At 47.0% G+C, this 25,242-nt stretch overlaps 1 protein-coding gene across 18 annotated transcripts in view; it reads left to right on the forward strand.

Moving 5' to 3' along the window:
* MBNL3 (muscleblind like splicing regulator 3) overlaps positions 1-25,242 on the forward strand; it is an 82,549-nt gene that overhangs the window by 33,817 nt on the left and 23,490 nt on the right. For all 18 annotated transcript variants that reach the window (XR_004167049.2, XR_004167048.2, XR_004167047.2 and 15 more), the window contains one exon: positions 21,524-21,688. Coding sequence is in view for 15 of the 18 variants with exons in the window: in XM_090150360.1 (XP_090006486.1) it covers positions 21,524-21,688 (165 nt within the window). In the remaining 3 variants the exon portion in view is untranslated. The remainder of the gene's footprint in view (positions 1-21,523; positions 21,689-25,242) is intronic.

Genomic DNA, 25,242 nt, shown 5'->3' on the forward strand with positions numbered 1-25,242 from the left:
GGTCAGGTCACGCACAGCATCTATATGCTTACTGCGTTTTTTTTCCTTCCCCAATCTCATGCTGCAGTTCTCCTTCTGTGATTCCAGAAGTCAAATGCTTTGGTGTGTGTTGGTTCACATGAGCATGCACTACCTGTAAACATGCTAGGAAGATAGAAGGGCTCTTGGTGAAGTGATGCAGGGGCTGTACTGATGCTAGGAGGGATCTGCCTGTGTGCTCTGTGGGTGTTGTGTGGCTGTGAAGAACTTCAGTCGTCAAATTTGGGTCTCAATTAGGTTGCGAGTTCAGGACTGCTGCCCTGGAACTGTGGTTCTTCAAAGGGAGAGCTTGCACATTTGTAGGCAACAGAAGGAACCTTTCTCAAGCAGATTGATATGAAATTTAAAAATAGTTCCTGTGAGAAGCTGTTCACGGATTTGAATCGGGTGCCAAGAGAGCTCTCACTCTTTACTCGTGCTTCCCCTACCTCATTATTCTTTAAGAACTGTGTTATTTGAATTCATTTGTATGAATGGAAAGACAAGTGAGCCCTGCTTGGTGAAGGGCAGCGCAGGGTCCCCAGGTCAGCTGTGGCTGTGCCACCCCTGAGTGCCCTGAGCAGTGACAGCCTGGCCAGGTGCCATGGGGACATGTGGCCATTGCTCAGTACTATGGCCTTCAGGAGTTCCCCTTCACCTGCAGGGTTCTGGGATAGAGAGCAGCTGATGGCATTGTTCTGAAACATCCTCATTGCTTTTCCAGAGGGGATGCCTTGCCTGCTGCAGGCTGCTCACTGCTGGGTGACGTGCAGTCTGTTGGATTTCATTGAGGAACATTTGTTTAAGAAAGTAGAAGTATGAAATAACATTTGAGCAAAGGAGAAGACTCTGCTGTCATTGCTGTAAACCGAGATGGCTGTAGTGTTCATTCCCCAGCTTTTGTCCCGGGCTCGGCACACCCCATCCCATGGGTAGCTGATGCCTTTTGCAGGGGTCAGGACACGGTTTGCTGGCGCGTGGCACTGCTCACAAAGGCTCTGTGGCCCTGCGGTGGGCTGTCTGCAAGCACTCATCAACTCATTAACCTTTCCTTTCAGACGGGATCAGGCAGCCGCAGCATGAGATGTCTGAGTCCTGATTTGCTAGCCAGCAAATCCTTCGTTGGCTTCTCCAGTTTGTAAAGATGTCAGGGAAGGAGAACCACCAAACTTCTTTCTTCACTAGAAGCACAGATTAATGAGCAGTAAGCGGAGAGAAGGAGCATTAGTAGATAGTGAGGCATTATGTAAAAATATGTAGGTGACGGGTACCAAGTGTTCAAAGAGGCTCTCGTTCATACTGCTCACAGTTTGTCCGCACGGTGGCCTTGTGGTTAAAAAGCACAAACCCAGCTTTCTGGGGTGTCTTTTTCTTTTAATTCGCTTGGAGTGTGGATGCTCTCATGTGCAGAGGAGTTGTGAAGAGCACCTTGAGAGACAAAAAGGCAGCACGGTGGAAACTTCAGGGTAATGGATTTTGACTTCAGAAGATAACTTGTTAAGCACGTCATGAAGCTGCTATCTGTTTCATACCATTTCTTTATAAAATCATCTGTAAACAGGCAGAAAAACAGTAGTTAAAATGTACAAGTTGTACTCGATGGTATGTTTTCTAAAAGTTATCATTATCTGGTAATAGTTTTCCAACTCGCACGGCAGCCTGAAAGCTGGCTGTGCTCACATTTGGCCTTGCTGTACCCGAGGCTGCTGTACAGTTGTCATGCTAATTTGTACTTGTTTTGTGCTGACTTCACTGGAACTACATCTGATTGTTACTGATTTGCAATCAAATCTTTTTTTTAAACTACAAACTAGGAAACAACTGAAAACACCCACTAAACTTAGCATATGGTTACGCTCTTACAGAGGAAGAAGAAAGAAAAGAAAGCCGTAGAGATATTTATGGAGAGACCCTGGCTGTATCTCTGCTCAGTGTAATGGAAAGGCAGATAACGCAGATGAATGGTTTTGAGCCAAGTCACCTTTGAGAGAAACCTTTACTTCCCATCAGTTTAAGTCATTTACCTGCATAGTGGTAAGTGACTTAAAGCATTTGATGGCAAGGAATGGATTTGCAGCAGCGTGTTGTTGACATTCACTGTCTTGTCTGGATGCTTGCATGTCTCATGGCATATTTTAGATGCTTTTTTTTTTTTAAGCTACTGAGTGAAATAGCTGAAAATGGTCAGGGGAATGGTTATTTAGACTGCACTTTATTTGTAAGAACTGTTGTTAATGTATTTCTCTTAAAGCAGTCACTTCTACTTGAAGGACTCTGCTTCTGACAGAGGAACATGACTGATGTGTGTTGTGGAACCGCTGTGATGGCTGGAAGGCTGCTGTCCTGAGCTGTGCCCTTGCCTCTCTGCCCTGGATTACTGCCTCTGTGAGGCTAGGAGGAGAGCAGTGTCCCTTAGGGGCTGAATTTGAGCTTGGGATCTGAGCAGGTCTGAGTGGGACAGCCCTGGTTTTGTAGAAATGTTCTAAAAGATCACGTTGGAAAGCAAATCATTGGCCACAAACTTGTGCTGAGACCACGCGTTGGAGGCAGCCTCTGAGGGGAGAGAGGCCAAGCAGATTCAGCAGTGGGATCTCCCTGCCAAGCTCTCCTCTCCTTGTCCAGCAGCCCTGGCAATGCAGAGCCTCTGCCTGTCTGCAGTTTGGATTGCCCTGCTTGTGTCCCTATGGTGTGAGCAAACCGCCGTCCCAAAAGGCGAATCCAACAGCATTTACATTATTAATATCAGCCAAGAGTAACCTTGGTTTTCTGGTTGGGAAGATGATGGTAAAGTGCTGACTGCTGCTCAGTTGCCTAAAAAAGCAAGAGAGAAATTCTTTTGGGATGTGATTCTAAACCCTTCTGAGTTAACTGCGTCCACTTAAGCAGATACATTTTGAAACCTTTTATGGGCATATTGCAATGTTGCACGGGCCGAGGCATGCCAGCTCCTGCTCCCAGGGCTCACTTCCCCTTTTCAAGGGCAAAGCCCTCTGGACTGAGGTTCCAGTTCTGCGAAACAGCAAATCTGGCTCGAAGCTCTTTAGAATTAATGTGGAAAGTGAAGAACTTGTGCTGAAGTGTGAGCTGTTGAGTCAGGTTTTGGGAGAGGGAATTGGTCCTCCCTGCCTTTCTCCAGGGGAAAGAGCTGTCTGCAGTTCCGTCTGTCACCTCTGGCTTTCCAGTTGGGGAGAGCTGCTCTCCTTGCACATGCTCAGCACACGCACCTGGAACTCGTGGTACTGCCAAACCTGCTTGGATGTGCAGGTACAAGCTCGGTGCCTGTGACCCAGTGCAAATGCAATGCTGTGCTCTGCAAGCCCCAGGGGTTTCCTGTGTACCAGAAGCCTGGCTGGCAAGCTCTGGCAGCTCTAAAGCTTACCCTTGTGTGGCTGTGAGTCAGAGCCAGCAGTTGGCCAAGGGAGTACGGTGGGGTGTGTTGGTATGGTGAGCTCTGACACCTCTACGTGTGCTGTGTTGCAGGCTGTGGCATTGCCAAATCCACATGGGATCTTACCCAGAGCTCAAGCTTTGCTTCTTCCAGCCCTGATCCATACCACTGACAAGGGGATTGCAGTAAAGGTCCCAAGCCTGCAAGTTCCTGTTCCCATAGAGAGACAGGAGCCTCATCAACATGGAGAAACACTGGAGCACTGTCTCCTCCCTCCCTGCTGCATCAGCAAAGCTGCCTCGCCACCTCTCTTGCTCTTGATTGCGTTAACCTGGTGAGCTTGGCTGGGGGGAAGAGGATGGAAGGTTCTTCAAGGAGAATGACTCCATGAGCTTGTGCAGAGTCACCGATTTCTTCAGCAGCACTGCATCAGCTTGGTGTAATCCCTTTGCTGAGAATAGCATTCTGCCGCTTGGTTCACCCATCTGAAAGGGTGCAGCAATGTGCATTTATGTAATTGAGCCGTTTGGAAGATATGAAACAAATATAAACAAGATGTGCCAGGTTTTCTGGAGAGCCCATCGTCTGACATCTCCCACAGAATATTTAAATAAGCGGTTAGATTTCCAAGTGAGGAGCTGAGCTCTTTGAAAATCTGCCCCTATAAATATTGTTATGCTGGCATTAAAATAAATGCTTTGAGGCATTTGGATGAATGTTTCTCCACGCAAGCAGTCTTGCGTTCATTAATGTTGTTTATTGCTGTTCATAAAACAGTGAGACCAGGCAGTGACCTTTTCCCGTCCCATTCAGTCTCTCCTGCAATCTCTAAGGACAGTCTTCTGGTCAGAGGAAAAGCCAAGGATTTGGAAAACCAGCATTCAGGCTGCTTTAAAGTGTTGCAATGCCAGTCTGTGCCTAATTGCACTTCTTGACCCCTTGGGAGCAATGCAAAGAAAAGAAGACTTTGAAGACTGACTGGAGCTGAGCTACTGTAGTATCAAGACTCTGTGTGTCTTAGGCAGATGTCCGAACTGAGGAAGCATGTCAAAACCTGGCTCCTTCTGAATGAATAGCTATTAAACATGGATAATTCCTCTGCAAACAAACCTGGCTGTTGTGAAAGCCTTCTCTCTTTTGATAGAAGGCAAAAAATACTCTGCTTGACTATAGCTAATATGCTCATGTGGTAAAACCTTGTTACTGTCCACACAGTAGAGAGTACATGGCAATAGGAATGATGATCTCTGCTCTCAGAAGCCTTAACACTTGACATCTGGCTCAGAACAGTGCTCAGTGTTTGGCTCATGTTGGGTTTTGGTGCCCCCTCATCGCCAGGAGAGCTTAAGGCTGTGATTCTGGGCTGGTGAGTTTTAACCTCTGCATCTTTACTCCTGCCTGGAGCTGGCATCGTGGCATGTCTGCGCTGGTCCCTGCAGTGTGCTTGAGCTCTGAGCTGGAAAGCTGTGATCTAGAGGTGCCTTTCTGCAACATTTAGCTTAAAGCCGTGGGGAAGGTGTGCTCTTGAGGGGGAAAATTGGCTTGCTGAAAAGTGAGTGTACTCAAACCAAGCACACTTGCAATTCCTGAAGTTTGTAGTGAAATGTTACAGCAGATGGTCTGCTTACAATGCAGGATATTATTAGAACCATGATCAGTGCTAATAAGGTCATTGGCAGTGGGGGAGGAGATCAGTGCCTGACCTTGTTTGAGAGGTGGCAGTCTGTGTGCTAGGGGAGAAGCTTTTCTCTTGCAGTAGTGGAATGTGTACGTTTAAAACAAGCCACTTCTGCGTGTTCATGTGTCTGCACAACAGAGAGAAGCACCCAGTGCCATCCTGACACATCTGCAGGGAGGCTGTTGACCCCAACACTTGGCTAAATCCACAGAGCACTACTGAGTGGTGGTGAACAAATTCTGCTTGCAGTACCAGTCCCAAGATTGGGAACCCAGGACCGGGTTAGCTAGCCCTACAGGAAGGCTGTGATACCAGAGGCATTGCCAAGTTCTTTGGTGATCCATTAGTGGTGTTCACTGGGTTTTGTCAGGCGGGAGTGTGAGGATCATCTGGGTTGCATTAGTGGTGTCCACACCTCTGCCCATCAGTGCCTACCCTGGCTGCAATGGGGGGTTTGTGCCATTAGATCAGATGGTGATGCTTTAACTTTGTCTGCTTTCTCCTGCTTTAAATGAGAAAGCAGCTCTCTGTGATCTGCACAGCCCAGCTGTATTGAGGGACATTAGGGAAAGTACTTGGAGAACTGCTTTCCCTGGGAGGAGATGGCCAGGGCAATGTGGCCACTGGAAGCTGCAGCCAGTCTGCCTGGGAGCACAGCCTTGAGATCTTCATTCCAGACATTATCCTTAGGGCTGGTGCTGGGAACGATCACACGGAGATTAGGCCCTTAAAGAGCCCCTGCCACAGCTGAGCAGAGCATGAAAACAAAACCTCAGCATGTAATCCTGACTGCGCTGCCCAGTGCTGCTGACCAGCATCTTCCTCCTGCTGTCTGTTTCTGCAGGATCAGAGCATGCGTTCAGTTTTGTTTTTATAATTAATTTCCACCCGATCCTGTGTGGTCCTGGCTTCCCTTCCCTGTGGCACTGCGGGTACCCAGTGCTGGCAGGGCTGAAGAAGTCTGGCAGGATGAAGCAGAAGCCTTGCTGGGTTGGACATCTTTGGATGTGATGTTACTTCTTCCCGAGGCAGGTATTAAAAATGCACCTGGCACTTTTTGCAGGAGCTCTTCCCAATCTTGCTCCTGTGTCATGAGACTTTTGCAGCCCTGTTCCAAAGCCCTGTTTCTCCATCTACTTTCTGCACTGTTTCCTCCATCCCTCTGGGCTTGTTAGTCCCCACACCCTCCATCTCTACCAGTGGGTGGTTTTATCAATGGGGACTGGACAAAGCAGCCTGATGAGTCTCTTCTGCCTCTCTCTTTCTGTTGCACCTGTGGTCGCTTCTGTTTCTCAGAGCATTCAGTACGCTTGGAGATAAGCAGTGATCATCACGGTTAGCTCCCTGCAGACCTTGGTTCCCTGCTCTGTCAGTCGTGTTGCTTGTAAGGCCCCTGTAGCACTCAGTGTAGGAGCTGGAGCGAGGCGAGCAGGCGGTGTGACTCAGAGGTGCTTGGAGCCAGGGAGCTGTCAGGGCTGATGGAAGTACAACAGGAATGGCTGAAGTGTGCTGGGAGGGAGGGTGGTGGGGGCTGCTTCAGGAAGGGGGGGCAGCCCCTCAGGGCTCCCACACGTCCCAGTGGGATTGGGGAGACTGGGTATGGGCATGCCAGCAGGGCCAGAATGAGCTGGTGGAGGGAGGAGACGATCCCACAGCACCAGCACTGCTTCACCACCAGTTTCCTGTCACATTGCTGTCACCGGAGCCCACTCAAACGGCTCGTGAGAGCTCAGGGAAAAAGTGCCTTGGGGGCTGAGAGGCATATAAGGATTGGGTTGCTTTCAGCTGGTGATGCAGCTGAAAGGGATGGGAAGAGAAATCTGTCTGCTGTGGGGAGGCAGGAGCTCAGGAAGCACTGCTCTGCAGCAATTCAGCAAGGAGGGGCTCAGCTGGAGGCAGGCAGATTGTGCCTGAGTTAGCAAGTCTTTGAGGGGTAAGAAAAGTGCAGAAGTGGTCTCCTGCGGAGCCTGTGTGTGTAACCTGCAGGCTGAATTCAATTGCTTATATAGAAAATGCAGTCGATCTGAACTGGATGCTTTTCCCCCCACGCTCTCACAGCCTCGTGGTTGTGGAGGATCAGTAATCTGGAGGAGATGACTTAAAAAGAATGGTAGCAAGCAGCTCCATGCTGTACCTTCCTACATGCAGTGAGACGTGGAGAAAGGGAATCTTCATGTGGCAGAGCTGCGGGGTGATGAAGGCTCCCCCCAGCCGTATGGATTTTGGTTTTCATCAAGTTTTATGTATTTAGTGTGAAAACTTTGGGCATCTTGTTCTGTCTCTAGGTAGTGCTTGGAGCAGGGCCCTGAGCTGTGCCATCACTGCGTGTAACCCTACAGCCAAAGCTCCCTGCTGTGGCCCTGTGTGATGCAGCACAGATTGAATTAAGGGGATTTTTATTGCTTTGTTTCTTTGTGCGATAATGTAAAATCTTCAGAAGTGCTCACACAGGAGAGAGCTTACATTAACTAGGATGGAAACACCGATGAAGATGATTTTTGGTGTCTTGATAGTGCTAATTCTGGGAGAATAGTTTTTAAGCATCCTTTTAGAATGTAACCTGACCACGAGCAGCCCAAAGACAGGGGAAAAGTTTTAGTACTTTTTTTTTTTTTTAAATATTCATTCTTTCAATCAGAGAAGCTTACCCAAGCTTGTATGGGATTTCTGCCTGGGCTCCATCAAAGCCCATCTATCAGTGTAAGGAGCGAGAGCGTTTTTTCCAGCCGGGTGTTCGCTGACGTAGGCACCGGCTGTGCTGCATTCCAGGCTTGCTAATGACACTGGAGCTTCTTTGCAGCTACTCCTCCCACGTGGCCAGAGAGGCTGCAGATGTCCTCAGGAAAGGTCATGCTTCCTTGCAGAAAAATCTCTCCTTGACAGATCCGGGATGGACCCATCTTGCTTCAACGCAAATGGATGTTTGCCTCAGAGCTGACTGTCATCTTGGCTGGTCCTGATCAGGGCCGTGAAAGGGCTTTTTCTTGCTGCCCTTTTAAGAAAGGATTGTGCTGTGTCTGAAGGTCTCTCTTGTTGGTGGCAGAAGCAGAATGCATGAGGTCGTGTGTCTGCCAGCATCATATTGTCAAGATAGCTTTTAAAGGCTGGTTTCTATTAGAAAGCAAATCCTTGCATTCCTCCGTGTCTGCACAAGTCTGAGCATCAGGCAGCCTGCATTGTGTGGGTGACTGGGACAAGGCTAAGCGGCTCAGAGTGGAAACTGAGGGCAGGAGTTTGGAAAGCAGGTTGGTAAGGGCTGAAAAATCCCACAGTACTTTGAGCAGTTTGATTTTAGTGACTGAAGCCTGAACAAGCAGGTGTCTGTGTGTGCTTTCGTTATTTCTACCTCTCTTGACTTTTCTTAGTATTCTGAACCTAAAGACACAAGTCTAACAGCTATTAAAAACAAAAACTCCAAATACCAAAGCAAACCAAATGGAAGCCCTGATCTGTTCCTTTCCTGTTGTTCTGCTGGAATGGGCAGACACGCACATATCTGCAGCATATTTCCCTCTTAGCTGCTCTGTTACTGAGCAGTGTTATTCCAGGCTTGTACCAGTGCCACTCAGAGGAGAATTTAGGTCGGAATTTTTGGCAGGGTAGAAGCTGCATCCTGCAGGAAAAAAGTGGTTGCATTTCCAGAATGAGATTCAGTCTCTGTGTCCTGTCTTGCAGCTCTCCTTACAGGGTGGGGAATGGAGCTAATTAGCAGCTACGTGGAATTAACCTTTCTGTGCCTGAAATGGTGGGTTCTATGAAATACATTATGTGTTAGTCCCTATTCCTGGCACTGCTTGGAGAAAACAAACGTTGTTAGATTTTGCTGTCTTTGGGCAGTTCATTTCCAGAGCTGTTCTGTGGGTTTGTGTGCAGTACAGGTGGAGCAGAACAGCTCCTGGAGCGGGCTGCTGTTTGCTCTGTGCTGCCTGGGAAGGGTCTGTCAGTGGGGAAGCAAAGCACAGATCTGCTTTGCCTGAGCAAGGTGGGGAGTGTGGATCCACACAGACCCTCATCAGGCTCTGGATAACGGGCTGGGGTGGAATGAGAGTCTGGGAGGAGTGTTGTAATTAGGACAGATCATTAAGATGTGTTTTTTGGTGTTTTTTTTTTTCTGGCTGAGGCTGTTCTGATGAATTCATCATAAATTAACAAGTTTTCAGATGTTGGCACCGAATTTGGCATGCTGTCCCTAAAGACTGACTGCCTGGGTGGTGCTTGTGACTAGCACACGTGTCCTGCACTTAAATATGTCCCATAGTTTGCAGTGTGGTGTTGCTAAATTTTTTCTTTGCCCACAGAAATGGCCTGGCATTGTCTTTGGCATTGTGAGCCCTTTGCTCCTAACCTTCGTGGGCAAATTGGTGCCTGTGAAAGACCTGTCCTGCTGTTGCTGTAGCCTGTGCGCTCCGCTGCTGCTGTGGGCCCTGCCCTGCACTCTTAGCAAATATTTACACTGCCTTTACCTTCCTTTCACTTGAGATTTGAGCAGAGATTGGTTATGTATCTGCTTTCTAGTGCTAGGCACTTCTTAAAGAGCGCATCTGAAGGGGTTTCCTTAAGAGAAAAATCCCTTGCGACTGAAATGTGCATACGTTACTGGCTGTAATAAAGAATAAAGAACATACTAAAAGAACATGCTAGCCAAGGTGAAATATTTGCCTGGGGCAAGGCAGGTTTTATTTTTTGTTCCCTTTGTTATTTTTCTTTTTTTTTTTTTTCCCCCTTCCTTCCCTTTCAAGCCTTGCTGCCTCCTGCTTAGGGGAGGGCAGTGCGGTCCTTGCCTCCCCAGCTGAGCAGGCTGGAGGAGCAGTCCTGAAGGTGCATTTTGGCAGCAGCGCCTTTAGTCCCTTGCCCAGCAGCAAGTTTGTTACATCATGGGTGTGAAATCGGAAGTTTGGCATGCTTTTTATTTGTTTGTTTGTTTGCTTGCTTTAACCAAAGGCTCTGATACCCAGAAGGGTGACAGCCTTCTGCCTTGTCTGTCCGCTCCCCTGCAGCCACCCTAGGCAGCGGGTGTCCCCTGGCAGCCCCTCTTCAGCTGAGGCTGAGCCCATCCTGCCGAGCTGTTTTTCCAGGCTGAGGATTCTCCCTGTGAATTGTCAGCCCAGATGGAATTCATTTTTTTTCATTATTATTATTATTTTTTTTTAAACCAGGAATCTGTTTATGCCCATTAAGCTTTTGCTTGCAGCAACACAAACAAAAATTGGGCTAGTACTCAGATGGTAAGTTTTTCTGCCAAGTTCTTGCGAATAAACTCTTTGTTTTGTTTTTCTTAGTTTCATTTTTAAAATATCTAAAGCACAGGGGAAGCCAGGCCTTCTGAGCATCGCTTTGCTCTCCACAGACAGGAGAAAGCACTGGGCTTTGGCCGTGCAGCTGTCAGTCTCTGTGCTCCTGTGTTTGTCTTTTCCCTTGTGCAAACGCCAGGAGTGAGGCAGACAGGGGTGGTCACACAGCCCATATTTGTATTCATGAGCACAGTGCTTTAACATTTATTCTCCTGGGCTTTAATGTACTTTGCTTAGTCCTGTCTACGTGTGGTTTGACTGCTTCAATTGTAATATTTAACAGATGCTGTAGGTAAAGGAAGGTCAGAAGCATCAACTTTCCTTATGACCTTGACGGATTCAGTCAGCCAGTGAAAGTTGTAGAATTGGATTATGGGATTTGCAATGAAAAAGTGGTTTAAGGCACAGGAGAAACTACACCTGGTATTTTCAAAAGCTGCCCTGGTTTGGTAGCAATCTGAAGTGACAGAGCAGGAGACAAAAGGTGGGAGGCATATTAGAAGGATCTGGGGCTTTGTGTGTGGGGGGGGAGGTTGTTTTTAATGCTATAGTTGTGTTATCCCAGAGACTGGCATAGTTTCTGTAAATCAATGGAATGCCATCTTGTAGTAGAATTGATTTCTTTGGTTTTGAATAAACCCTGCACAGAAACATTCGCCTCTAGAAACATTAACACTGCAGGATGTCACCTGTTTTGTGCCCTGAACTAAATGCATGCAGCCATCCTAGGGCTAAACATGCTTCTAAACTTGTTCTCTTTACTGGCTGCTAAGTGCCTTCTTTCATAATTGTTATTGATCAGTTGTTTGGACTGTTCCAGGATAAGGGATGTCTGTAAAAGCTTGTTTTGCCTGGAGAAAGCCCTGTTTGGTACTGTGTTAAAGAAGTGTACTTCATTATGCTTTTAACATTCCTGAACCTGAACAGAAGAACACCTGGAAGAGGTTAGGAATGGTCAGGTCAGAACTTTGAGCTGATGGTGCTTCTGTGTTAGCCTCATTCCAAGTGTGTGGTGGTGCAGATTGCTGCTGCTCACAAAATATAACCTAATCAAAATGTATTGGCGGATGCATTAAAAAACAGAACAAACTCCTTATTCCTCTTGAGGAATGAGCTTATTGTGCAATGCAAATAGTAATCTCTCCGATAAACTTGTTTTTTTTTTTTGCTCTTTGACTCTGCAGTTCATAAAAAATATACTTTGCCAGTGCTGTGCTTTCTCAGTATATATTTTTTTGGGCTTGTTAATCGCTGTCCATTGCTTGGAGGGAGCAGAAATGTTCCACAAACCAAGAACCATAAAATCAATACACGTTTTTCATTGAGCATAGCAGAGCATGCCATTGGCCCGAATGGAGAGAGCTTGGCAGGAGAACAGAGCTGGAAAGAGTTGTCAAGATGTAAAAATATAATGAAGGAGCTACAGGGCTTTTCCTCAACAAAATAACTTGAAGTTCTTACAAACTCAGAACAGTATAACAAACAGCTTGGAATGAAAATCCTGCGTGAAAGCAGGACAGCCATGACCTCTTTGTGCTGTCCTGGGGAAATGCAGCAGAACATTGCTGTATTCAGCAATGTGCAAAAGTAAACTTCGCTCACAGCAGCTCTCAGCTTTCCTAATAGGCAGGTGAATGGGAGCTCAGCTGGTGCCTGTGGCTATTTGGGGTCTGACAGAATACAGTGAAGGCATGTCACTCTGTTTCTAATTAAAATTTAAAAAAAAAATTGCCAGGGTGATGGTACCCAGTGAAATACATGGGTTCCATGCTAACAAGCTTGTCTGCATGGAGCTGGGTTTGCCTGTAGAGCTCATTGGCTCAAAGAAGAGCTTGGTGATAGCTCTGAGTACCTGTCAGTGGTGAAGGTGATGCTAAAAAGGGTATGATGATGCAGAAATGTTGCTGTGTTTGCTTTTTCCTCTTGTGTTCTGGTTTGAGCTGTGTAACAAAAACAAGCTTGACAAACGTTTTGAGGCTGCAGATTTGTTCAGGAGTCCTAGATATTCGTGTCTGCATCCCAGCAGAATGCCTCTGCTCTGGAGGAGCCCCAGGTCCAGGTGTTGTGTAGTTTCAAGCACGCTGTTTGAAAGGGCCAGAGTTGACATAGGATTTGACCACACCATACAGCCAATTGCTTCCAGTGTTTTAATTCTAACGTTTGGCTCTTTACGTGATTTTACTCACAAAAAGCTTTGTGCCTCGCTTTAAAAATAAAATGGACTGGTGAAATCGTTTAGCTACCACACTGTTTCTGCTGCAGGGTGGGAAGAATGTTCCCTGTTGGAGCAAAGTGCTGCTATTTGTCACACGGTGCCTGATGATGGAGCCTGCCCAGCTGTACTCTTAAGTGCTTGACCATAGCCCCATCAGCTCAGTTGTGTGTCAGGCTGCTAGAGGCAGCTTGCTTGCCAGTGTCAGGCTGGGGAACGCACTGCAGTGTTGGTCCCCTGAGCTGTCCCCTTGATGGCTTTTGTTTGGACTCAGATGTACTTGCAAAAAACGATGCTGATGTTTTTGTTCCTCCTGGCCTTCCTTCCATCTCTCTGCAAAGCAAAAATAACCCAGCAGAGCAGTCACAAGGGTGAGACAGGGAGGCTGATGAATGGTGCCAATGTGCTAGAGCCAGGGATTTTTGTCTGTTTCCCATTCCTTCTGCATTTTTCTTATTCACTGGACAAGAAGAGCCTCACTGGACTGAAGTGATTGTATTTGCTTGATCTGCCTTTTTTTTCTTTTTCTTTCTTTCTTTCTTTTTTTTTTTTTTTTTTAAGGCTACAGAGGATCAGAATTGTTATGAAGCCCAAATCCTGTTCACCTCCTGGTGGGCCCTCAGTGCTCTGCTCACAGCTGTAAGGAGAGAACTGGGCAGAGCAGGACCAGCATCATTTCGCTGTGGAAAATGTGGCTCCTGGGTTTGCCTGGAGGGCCTTCTAGCTCCCTTCTGCTCACACATGCCACTGAGCTTTGCTTTGAGGTTTTGCTTCAAAAAGACCCACGGCTCTTGTCAGAGCTGCCAGGTGTCCCCTGCTTTCATTTGAAATCATGCAGAGCGTCAGGGTTCGCTCGTTTCAGTCAAAATCAAACCTAGGCTTTTTCTGAAAGGGCTCGACCTGGTGTTCATTGAAGCTGATGGAAATTCAGTCGCTGTTTCAGTGACAAGCTGGGCTGTCTTGGTAGTGCTGGGAGCTTGTGACAGATCTACAGGCTTTTCCACTGCAGCTGTGGGGATGTATGAGGGAATTTGAGAGCTCTCACTCCTCTGTAGGTAATGCCTCTTCAAACAACGTGTAGGAAAGGCAGTGTTCCTTTCTGCAGGGAGGGCAGGCTGAGGGCAGGTCTGGCTGGCCCTCTGAGACCCAGCAGAAGCCACAGCTCTCTTCATCCGAGCAGTGTCTGTGCTGGTGACTGCTGCAGAGCTCTGAGCTGCAGCTTCAGTGTGCTTAGACACCCTGGCACCAGCTTTGTGAGGCTGAAGTGAGTAACGTGGTGATGTACAATATCAGCTCTCCTGTTTGTAGCATTCTTCTGAGCCATACAAGGCCAGGAGCTTGAGAAGGGTCTGGCTTTGGTCTGATTATTCCGTGCAAAATCTGACTGCTGCAGGTGGAGCTCAGTTAGGACAGAACACCACTTGGGGTGGTTTTAGCAGTTTTCTTCTAAACTGCTTGCACAAACTCAGGGGGATGGCTTGTTGAGCCCAAGTGGTGGGAAGTTCAAACAAGTCAGGCAGAGCTCGTCCTATAGATGCTGCAGAACAGTGGTTTATGTTTCTTAGGCCTACTTGAATTATATTTCCAGCAAATTATGTATTTATGAACTGTACTTATTTGTAGTTAGGGTATGCATTTGACAAGACCTCTGTCATCTGTACCTGGGGGTTACCAGCTCAACCACAACTCCAGCATTTTTATCCATATGCTTTGAAGCTTCTGTACATTAGGAAATCCACGTTGCTCTCCTTCCCATAGTTGATTGCCATCTGGTAGTTCTGACTAAAAGATGTATTGTGCTTTTTCAGCTATGTTCTGTTCAGAACAGAGATCCACGTCTTGACAGTAGTCTTGGGGCTTTCTGTAGATGGATGTCATACCCACATTTGGAAAATGTCAAGGTTATACCAGCATGTGGAAAAGAATAGGAGGGGGTGGGAATCAACAACCAACTACAGGTGCAATTGTCTACTGAACTGTAGTACAAGTCATGTCAGACCATTGGCTGCTTTGTACCAAACATTCCATACAAGTGTCTGGTTGAGCCCTGATCCAGGAGGGATGCAAATCACCAACTCTCCAGCATCCATCCCTGCAACAATGACCGGAGGAGCAGAGGGAGCAGTAGAACTGGAATGTCTCTGAGATGGATTATTTTAAAGAGGCATGGAAGAAGGAGTGCTGGTGTTCATTTGAAAGTCTTTGATGTGGCACAGATTGTTTCCGAACAAGACAGGGATAAAAGCATAGGAGAGACTTGTGTGACAGTCCACAGCTCCTTGGAAGACTACAGAGAGTTCAGTGGCAGTCTGGAAGGATGCTCTTGGCAAGATGGTTCAGTTTGTGTGTCACTTTTTTTTTTTATCTAATTTTTAACTGGTTGCCTGAAAGATGGAATAGAGAGCATGCTTGTTAAATTTGTAGGGTGCTCTGAGCTTGGGAGGAACTACAGGCACCCTAGGGATCTGGGTAGGGAGTGGTGGATAATCTCAGCAAGTTGGAAAAATCATCTTGAGGAGTTGAAGTTTCAAGTTCAATCAAAACAGTACAAAATTATAAGCAAAACCATCAGCTGCATGATAGAAGCTTGTTGAAGTCAGTCAAAACTGTTGAAATGAAATGTCATGCAGGGATGTATAAATGGCAGCGTCATCTGCAGGGCACGTGGGAAAAATCCTACTATCTGCACAGTGTTGGCAAGGGCTGAGATGGAGCTCTGTTCCCTGTACGTGCACACACCTCAGGATGGCTGGAGAAGCTCCTAATGAGAGGATGAAAGCATGCTCATGGAGTTGAAAGAGCATGGTTTGCATCACCTGGAGCAGAGAGGTTTGAGGAAGGGAGTAAATGGGACTGCAGCCTTTAAGCATGAGCATTTCCTCCAAGAGGAAAGGAATAATTGCTGTTCTGGCCCTCTAAGGTGAGGTAAGAAGTTTAGAACTTCACTTGCAAAAGGGGAAGTGCTGGAATTGGGAATCAGGAGCAGCTTTACAGCTGCAAGGGGAGCAATGTGCTGATGTCCCTTGCCTGGAGAATAGTAGGTTTGGGGAAAATAGGTGAAGCTGATCTGTGTGGGCCTGAGGATGGTCTCTCACTTCTCTAAGTCCTCTTGACCAGCTTTTTAGGATCCTTGTAAGTGGGCTAACAGCCCTCCATAGGAACGCACGAGTGAGGAGCAGTGTTTTGTAGATAATATCTCAAAACCTGTTTCAGAAAAGTGGGCTGCTCCAGCACTACAAGCAAAAATGCATCGTGGTTAAGCGGAAGCTATGTGATGTACTGTGCCAGGGTCAATATTGTAGGGAGGTGGCAAGGTTGTACTTTACACTGACTCAGTTGGCAGCATAACTTTAACATTTCATTAGTCAATAGAAAGGACTTACAGATAAGGTATGTACAGAGCTCTTCTTTCAACTGCAGAGAGTGACAGCTTGGCTGCATGAACACCTGTCTGGGAGATGGCAGTCACTAATGATCATGCTGACTTGTCTGCTACAGCCTTCTTTGTTCTCCATTTGTGCTCGGGAACTTGCTCTTTCCATTCTACTTGATGTTTGCTGGGCGTTTTGCTCCGGCAGTGAGATGGACAGACTTCTTCAAGCACAGCTCTGTACCTGTTTTGGGAGGAGGAATGTAGGAATGTGGCACAGCATTGAAGACAGCAACATGAGTCACAGGGTGCAGTAAGCATGTTGAGTGCTGGCCCTTGGTACCAGTTACTTAGGGACAAGTTGTAGAGGGCACGAAGCGCTTGAGTTGGGGGTGGTGGATGGACAGAATTCCAAATATCCTCAACATTTGCTTTCTTGGGAGGATAACTTTGAATCCACAACTCCTTAAGGATGGGCAGAAGATTTGAAGCTTGGACAGAGCACCATGTCCCTGTCCTCTTAAAGAGCAGAGACCAGTAAGGACGGACCTAGAGCAGAGTGTGTTGCATGGACACGGGCTGAAGCCCTGAGCTCCCTCATGCTGGCTCCCACTGCCCCCTGATAACTTACACACTATGGCCAGTTGTGTTGCCTGGTCCTTGTCTGCCCTCAGCATGCAGCAGCTCATGCTAGATGGCTGAGGCCGTGTTGCACGTAATGTATGACAGCTGTGCTGGGCTCTGCAGCCAGGAGAAGGCTCTGTGCACGTGTGGAGTGGGTGAAGGCAGTGCTTCGTGCTGCAGCCAGAGCTCTGAGTAAGCAGCACCGCGCATCTCCATGTGCCTCCTCACTGAGCTCCTCTGGGGAGGGAAATCTGCTGCTTCATGCAGAGAGAAGTTATGTAGTCAAGCTGTGTTTTGGTGCCTGGTTTTGTGCAAAACATGGAAATCCTTTCCTGCCTCATCTCTTTTCATTCGTTTTGCTGTCAGTCATTGCACATGTCATCAATGTCTGTGGAGAAGACAGCACAGTCAGGGCCCAGGACTACTACAGCCTCTAGTGTGTGAAAAACAGCATTAACTTAAAGGTTTTCACATGAGAATTACTGGTGATTGACAGGACATGCAGTGCAGTCATTAAAACCAGAGACGGGTGTGCTCTGGAACCCCTCACCGGCATCCTTGATTAAAGGCTTGTAACAAACTGCCTTATGGCATGGGTGTAAATGCGAGTGCAGCCTTGGGTTAGTGCTGAAAGTTCTGCTTTTGCAGCGTGGTTTGGCTCATTTCAGCAGCCAGCAAGGGGAGAACTTGTGCAGCATGTTAGGGGTGGCTCAGCCAGCCCTGCGCAGGCACACAGTGGGGATGCAGACCAAGGTGCAGCCGACTGCACTCCAAACACTGGGTGTAACACAGGTGTTGCTATTGCGTTTAAGCGTGCTGCCATCGCTGCTATGCTTGAAACAGCTGCCTTTGTTACTTACATTGCAAGCTGTTGTCACGTTAACTCGTGTTGGATGCCAACCATTTACAGTATGCGCCATCACAGCATGACTTCGGTTGGCAACACGGAGTCGGTCACATGCCAGCAGCCTACTGTCAGGGTGGGGGAGCATGTGGGAAGGAAGGAGAGAAGATACTCTCAGAAAATGCTTTAATGATTTATTTTTAATATCCATCTTTCGAGCCTGGGGAATTGCAGTCCATATGCCTTTCCCTCCTGGCTCTAGTTGGCAAAGAAGCTGATGAATACGGTCCTTCATACTCCTTCCATTTTGTGAGGAGCCAGAAAAGATGGCTATATTTAGCATGTTCCCAGGCCAGCAGCAGTCTGTTGCTGGGCGGTGATTCCTTGGATGGAGGCTCGTGTGCCACCCTGGGGCAGGGTGGTAATGTGTGCTCCTTCGAATCAATACTCATGCTGCAATAACAGCACCAGAACAAACTCCTCCAATTACACTGCACTGGCTGCAGTGTTCGCAGCAGCTCAGCACACTGCTTTGTGTCCAGGGTCAAGCTCTGAGGGCTTTGCCTTTCCCATAGCACATAGCCAACCTGGCTGCTGCTGAGACTGTCCTTGTGCTGGAGCCGCAGCTTCTCACTTCATCAAAACAGTGAGCACCTCTTAGTGGTAAAAACACTCCTCTGAGGCTTTGGAGCCTGACTCGTGTTTTTTTCTCTTACTGTATTCCTAGGCCACTCCAGGTATGAAATGGAATTGTCCTTATTTGTCCCCAGCCCACTCTCCACACAGCAGATTTTGCTACCAGTTCCCCATTGCTTTCCCTGCTGTGGTGCAGTTGGTACTGAGAAGCAAATAATGGCAGTTCCTTCGTCCTTCTGGCTGTTTTCACTGGGCTGAAATCAGTGTGGTTAAGCTCGTGCATTGCTGAGAAGTAATGGGAACTATGGACATAGTGGTGGAAATGTCGAGGAGGGGATTACCTCTACCAGTGTGGGTGTTCAGAAGTGCCCATTACTTTTGATGAAGCGTTTTGAATGTTGTTTAGCTGGAGGTCTAAACTGAGGTCACCAGGACAGGAATATTTTGTGTTGTTCTGTTGTACGGTTGGTTCCTAATGTTTGTTGTCAGATGGAGAATCTGCCGTGGTGCAGGAGAGTGAAACCCATCTCCATGCTGGCTTCTAAGCAGTCATGGTGGAATGCAGCAATTGATGATGCATGAAACCAGAATGACACTAAATAGGAGCTGGGTTGAAGATGTGATTTCCAAATTTACATGGTGATTCATTGAGCCTTCCTGGAGCCATAGGAGGCCCAAATGACTGCAGTGCCTGCACTTCACAGCTTTTGCTCTGCAGCAGCATCTCTGCAGCTCTTAGTTCCTCACAAACGCATATTCCATATCTTCATTGGAACCAGCAGCACTCAGTGGGCACTGCTTTCTGCTCACAGCTCTGCAGACCAGGCCTTATCAAGTATGTTGTTCTCTTGATAATAAAAGCATTGTTTTTAGTACCTCGATGGATTTAAACTGTTTTGAGGGAAAGAATGAAGTAGAACGATGTTTAACACCAACTGTGGTGTATGGTATCATTGATGTGCCAAATTTCAGTTGGAATGACAAAGCCCTCTCAAGCTGAGGTCAGCCCTATATGTATTGCTCACTAAAATGGCAGCTATTTTTCATTTCCTTCATTCCTGCAGCCTAGAAACAATCTCACAGATCCATTCCAAATCTGGTAGATACATTAGCATTCTCCCAACTCAGGGCACTGTGTGCCAGGTTCCAACCAGGAAGAATTAATGTGTAAGCCCTGGAAGGCTGCAGTCCAGAACAGAGTAGACGTGCTCTGAGCCCGTGTGCTGGGCTCCTGTTTGCTGTAGAGATGCCACCTTCATCGTGAGCTCCTCGATGTGTGTGTGGGTCAGTGGGGAGAAAGCCGTGAGTGGAATTACAGTAACTTGGCTTAGACAACTGAATTCAAGATGTGTGACATCACCTTGAAGCAGCGTGCCTGCCTTTGCTGTTCCACCTGTCTGTGAGTAAGGTGAGCAGGATTGGTCATGGAAGCAGGAAGGACGACCCAAACCAGCTGAATCCCAAAGGAGTCTCCTTCTCCTTCTGGTTTAATGCTCTTCTTTGCCTCGAAGCAGTGCTGGCTGTCTTGGGCTGTCTGTGTGGTGCCATTTTACCATCACTTCAAGGAACGTCTGGCAATGAAGATTCATGTCCTCAGGGCCTCTGAGCAATTAACTCGCTGCTAGGGATCTGGTGCTGTTGGATTGCAGAGAAGCCAAAAAGAATAGCGTGAAAAAGCCTCTTATTTTGCAGTTTGGTTGTTGGAAGCCACTGAGCACCTCCTCTAGCAGCAAGGCAGAGTCTCACTGAGCAAATGCAAGCTTCTGAACCTCAGGAAGGTTTAGCCCATCACTTGATTATTTGCCTTTAAAAAATAACAGCGGAGAGCCGGGAGTCTTGTTTAACTGCCTGATCCCCAAGGAGCAGATACAGGAGCTTGTCTCTAGTGATGCTCTTTCACACAGCCTCTCCCACATTCTGCAGCCCTCTTCCCCTGCAGCAGCTGCTTCTCCTGGTATGCTGAGGTGGTTCAAAGGCAGCTTCTCCAGTGGTGCACAGCATTGGCATTGTGTGGTGTTGCTCAGCCCTGTGCAGTGACTCCACCTGTCCTGGCAGAGGCAAATCTTAAAAATCCCCAGGGAAGCATCCTCAGTTTGGCTGAGGGCCATCCCAGAGGGGCTGTGCCCTGTCTGGTGCTTTGTGTGACAGGGTGACCTCGTGGATCTGGTTATGGGGATGCTGCTCTTCTGCCAGCAGGCAGGAACATGGGGTTACCTCATTTGCCCTTTGGTTTTTTTGTTTGTTTTGAAGGCACACTTAATTATATTGAGGCTGAGAACTCAGTGTCCGTCCCTTGGAGAGAATGCCTGGGACAAGGGCTAGGTAATGGATGATCCTGTTCCTTTGCTGTCTGCAGTAACAATTATTAGTTATCCATCATGTAGCAGTTCTGTGTCCCTCAGTTCTGGCCCCATTTTGTGGGGCTCTGAATAGCTACAGAAGAATTACTGTCATCAAAAAAAAAAAAAAAAACACCAAAAAACCTCACCATTTTTGCATAAAAGTTATTTATAAAACATATGCATAAATTGCACAAGATGTCTCTTGTATTCTGTTCATCTTTTTAGAAGATGAAATGCATAGAGAAAGGTTTTTAAAATCTCACAACAACCTAAGCATTAATTATTCTTAAATATATTACCATTTTTTGTACTCAGTCAACTATTTGCATTTTTCTTTGTTTGCCTGCAAACGCTATTTATGCAAAGCACAATTTTCATATGGTTTTGAAAGTGATGGTTTCAGGTGGTCTGTAACGTGAGCAGGCCTCTGCTTTTTGGGAGCCCCTGGCTTCATTTGTAGTTCTGTTTATTTAGGGGAAGGAAAGAAAGAAGTCAGTGATGCAAGGTACTGTGGCTTTTAATGAGTGGAAGCATGACGAGGGAATTGTCTGAACTCTTGCTCTTGTTGCTCCCAGTTCTTAGCATCTCAGTCTACATACATGCTGAAGATCAGTGGTACTTCTCTTACAGAGATGTTGCCTTGCATTTTACCCAGAGCAGCTAGAATAGCGGTAGGGACGTGTTTCTCTGTCTGGTTGTTAGGGCCAATTAAGTGGTCTAGTGTTGGGAGGGAGAGGAAAAACAACCCACACAGGAAAAAGGGAGATTTTTGATGTTGCTTCTGGAACTGTTGTTGGTAGCTTCTGGAAATAGTGATGTTTATCTTAGACTTAGGGTTTTTCTTTCTTTCTTTTCAATCACGTTAATTAATGTTACGAAGCTTCACTTTTGGATTCACTTTGACAGTGCTCAGTTGGTGTTACAGCAGCAGGAGTCGTGTTGTTCTTCTCTTCACCTAAGTATTGTTCTGCTAAAGGAAAAGCACAAAAGTAGTGCAGTAGCCACCAAAATGCCTCCGCCTGATTGTATCGTTACAGTAACCCAAACAACCCATCATTAAATTTCTCTGGCTGCCACAAGCCTTGCATTCACTGAAATGGTGTTCTGTTATGTTTTTCAGGGCCGGTGTACCCGAGAGAACTGCAAATATCTCCACCCTCCCCCGCACTTAAAAACACAACTTGAAATAAATGGACGCAACAACCTGATTCAGCAAAAGACGGCCGCAGCCATGTTTGCCCAGCAAATGCAGTTCATGCTACCAGGCACGCAGCTACAGCCAATCGTAAGTCACTGCGAGTTGGGTTTCACACTCATCCTGATATCTTTCCTGTTTGCTTCTGGAGCTGTGGCTCTCCTTTCCTCTGATAACCGAGTACTGCGAGTTCAAGTCATCAGGTGGGAGCATCTTAGCACCAGGTGGAGTCTGTTCATGTACATCCCTGAAACTGAGTGGCTTGATTCCAGTGTGTTCTGTTTTGGGTAGCTGTTTTACGCTGGGCTGATGCTGCTGAAGGTCTTTGCCCTGTGGCAGGCAGCCAGTAGGTACGTTGCATTGGTGGGCTGAAATTGGGAAAGATGGATTTCAACCAGACGCTTGTGTCAGAGGGACCAATTTCATTCTAGCCGTCCCAACAAAGAGCTGTGTTAATGCTACAGCTCTGTCACTCTTTCTCTTGGTAATATTGTTTTATGCTAACAGTAGGAAAGATTTATTTCTCTTCCAGAAGAAGGGAAACCTGTGGGAAATAGCTGTTTGCCGAACAGATGTTTTGGAGAAGCCTTCACTGCCTGTCCCCACTGTGGACTATTGGTTAAAGCCAGTTTTCAGGCTGGAGAACCACGTTATGCCAGGGAGAGGATGGCTTGCGTCTGCTGAGTGTTGGTCTGTCAGTATATCTTAAGAAAATGTCAGAGGTTTTGAAGTAGCTCTTCATCACTGACATCAATAAGCTGTATGTTTTTAACTCTGAGCCTAATTAGGAATTTTCCATTTCAGTCATGGGTGAATGTCTTTCCTGGGGCGATGTGTGCTTGATGTGCCATGCAGGAGGTCTGACTAGATCCTGAGATACACTCTTCTAGCCTCTAAGTTTGTGAAGCAGTGCTTGGCCTCTTGGTGTCCCACCTACAGAGCCCCCAGATGGGGGCAGTGCTGATAATTCTTCCCATTTCAAAGATGGAAAAGTGAGGCAGAAGAGAAAATGAGCTATTTGTTGGTTGCTTTGGATCCTGAATCTGCTGCAGTCTTTGCACCTCTTCTAGTGGAGTTTGCTTTTCACTGAAGTACGTGTGCATAGGAAGGAAATCCTGGATTCCCACAAAATGGTAGCACTGGTTTCCTAGCCCTGCATCGAAAGCAAACCTTTCCTGTTTGGGGTTTTCCTCTGTGGGGAATTCACAGTGGTTCTTTGGCTGGCTATTCAAAATACCTTTGGGATTTCCTCTTTGGAAAGTTCCCATCTTCCCACTTTGCAATCTTGCAGATCCAGTTCTCTCCTACTACAGTTTCACTGCTGCCTTTTAAATTGCCTCTGAGACTGAATCTGTTGGTTTGTCTGGTTAGTGCTCTCATTTCAGAGGTAACCTTATCTGATGAGAAAGGCCCCTGGTTTCTAAATTGTGCCATGAGGGAGACATAGGGAAAGAAGAAAAATAAGAATTGGTTCTGCGATGACTGTTCGCTTCCTGCTTTCCCAGAGCTCAGAGTAAATGAGCTCTTGTTGTAATTCCTGCTGCCTGGCTTGTTCCGCACCAATTTCAGGACAGACAAGAGATGGCCCTTTCACCTGCTTTTGATTTCCCAAAGATGCTGCCGGTGGAAGCAGTCTGAGAGTGTTTTTTCTCTTTAAATGGGAAGGGTGGGGCCTCCTCTTAGCTCCACGTGAAATTCTTCAAAGCAGAAAGCATTATCTCAGATGCAGCAGTGGAACAGATTCCATGTGATCAGAAAGCTGATCAACGGTATGCCTGCTTAATTGGGATACTTGCCAGAAATGAGATTTGGAGCAGCATGTTTAATAGCTCCAAACAATAGCTGAATGCCCAGACTTTTTAAGGTGCATTTTCACCAGAAAAAATATGTGTAAAATAGTGCTTAATGTAGCAACTTCTCATCATATTTCCTGAAATGGCATTGGATGTGTCCATTTATGAGCATATATCTTAACTTGTACCACTGCTGACATCCAGCAAGAGGTAATCTCCCTGCTGAACTAATGGCCAGGACCCTGATAATGCCAGCTTAATGAAGGCTTGCTCTGAGAAGAATTGTCCCAGGTGTGCTGCCTGCTCCTCACAGAAACCTACCAGGTGTGAATTAATGGTTGCTAGCATGAAGCTGTTTCACTGGAGTCTCAGGTTTGCTCTGTGATGTTGCTGTTAACCATCCGTGCAAAGCTGAGAATCATGAAAATGTTTGATGCCCATCATGCAGTTTTAAACAGAATGCTTCATACAGCACTTCAAAACGAGTCAGGCAAGGACACAGAACAGTGTTTGCTCTGTATTTGTCTTAAAGGAGCCTTGAGGAGATTGTGTAGGTACTGAGGAGGAGAGCTCTGTAGTAAAACGTCAACTTCCCAAACGCCAGATTCTCCTTAGCTGCTGGCTTGGGCTGAGCTGTTCTGGAAGCTTTCCAGGCCAGTTTTCCTCTGTCTCTGTTGAAGATGAAGTAGAACTCTTGAAGGTGAATAGAGCTGGGCTCTGGCATTGGTATGGAAAGCCACTTGAGTCAGTGTTGAGTTTTGTTTCCCAGACACAGTCACTTTGAGTTGTTTGTGCACCAAAGCAAGGCCTCCCAAAAAGTGATGCACCCTGAGCCTGATTCCCCACCCTCTCCATTGTGCTTTACCCCTTTGCAGCAATATGAGGCTGACTTTTGGTGCTGGCCATGGAGCTGCTTGGGCACTGACTGCTGTGTGGACCCAGCAGTGCCCTGCTGTGGTTGCAAGGCACTGCCGTGCTGGCACTGTATGAGCAGGTGGCTGGGTGAAGCACTGCAGTGCTGACACACCTGCCTCCACCACTGCTGCTGCCCTGGGAAATTGTTCCTCTGAATTTTTTGCTTTCAAGCCCTTCATCTTTTCTTTCCTGTCAAGCACTTTGTAGACTTTGCTCAGTCACCTGTGCTCCCAGACACAACCAGGCCAGCAGTTAATCCATCCTGGTGCTGCAGGTCTCTGCTGCTGCCCCACGGTGCTGAGGAAGGAAATAAAGCACAGTGACGTGGCTGGAATAAGTGGAGGAGACTGGAACTGGTATTTTGGGTGCATGCTTGTTCCATGCAGCAAAAATCTGATCTTCTGGATCCATAGCCAAAGGCACATTAGGAATGGGTAAACACAAGTATCTTTGCCCACCTGGGAGCTGATATCGCTGAACAGTCACTGCTGTGAGGTGCTCACACCAGACTTCTATGCAGCAGCAACTCGAAAGGGAGATGCTTTTTGAGCCAGGAGTGTCTTGGTGGTCTGACTGGGGAAACAAGCTGTGGTGCTAACAGGTAGCTGGGCTTTGGCCAGTGGGGTTCACTGCAGCATGCTCAGCCTTCATGCTAAAGGGATTCTTGCAGCAAGTCTTATGCAGTCGCACTGCATGGGAACACAAGCTTTTACTTTTTCTGAACAGTACCACTTGTCACTGATATTGATCAGTCCTCAGCCTTGTCAGTACAAGATCTTTATCTTCTATATTTCTATCACTAGTCTGTAATAAAAGCTACTGCTGTATTTTGTGTGTTTCCTTGTGTAGCTTCTTAGCTGTTCCTGTCCTCCAGGCCAACAGCACCTCTGTATCCACACCATCTCTCATTTTCAGGCTTTCTCTTTTTAGGGTCTG

Source organism: Phasianus colchicus, chromosome 14, assembly GCF_987193195.1.
Source record: "Phasianus colchicus chromosome 14, bPhaCol1.hap1.1, whole genome shotgun sequence".
NCBI classification, from domain to species: domain Eukaryota; kingdom Metazoa; phylum Chordata; class Aves; order Galliformes; family Phasianidae; genus Phasianus; species Phasianus colchicus.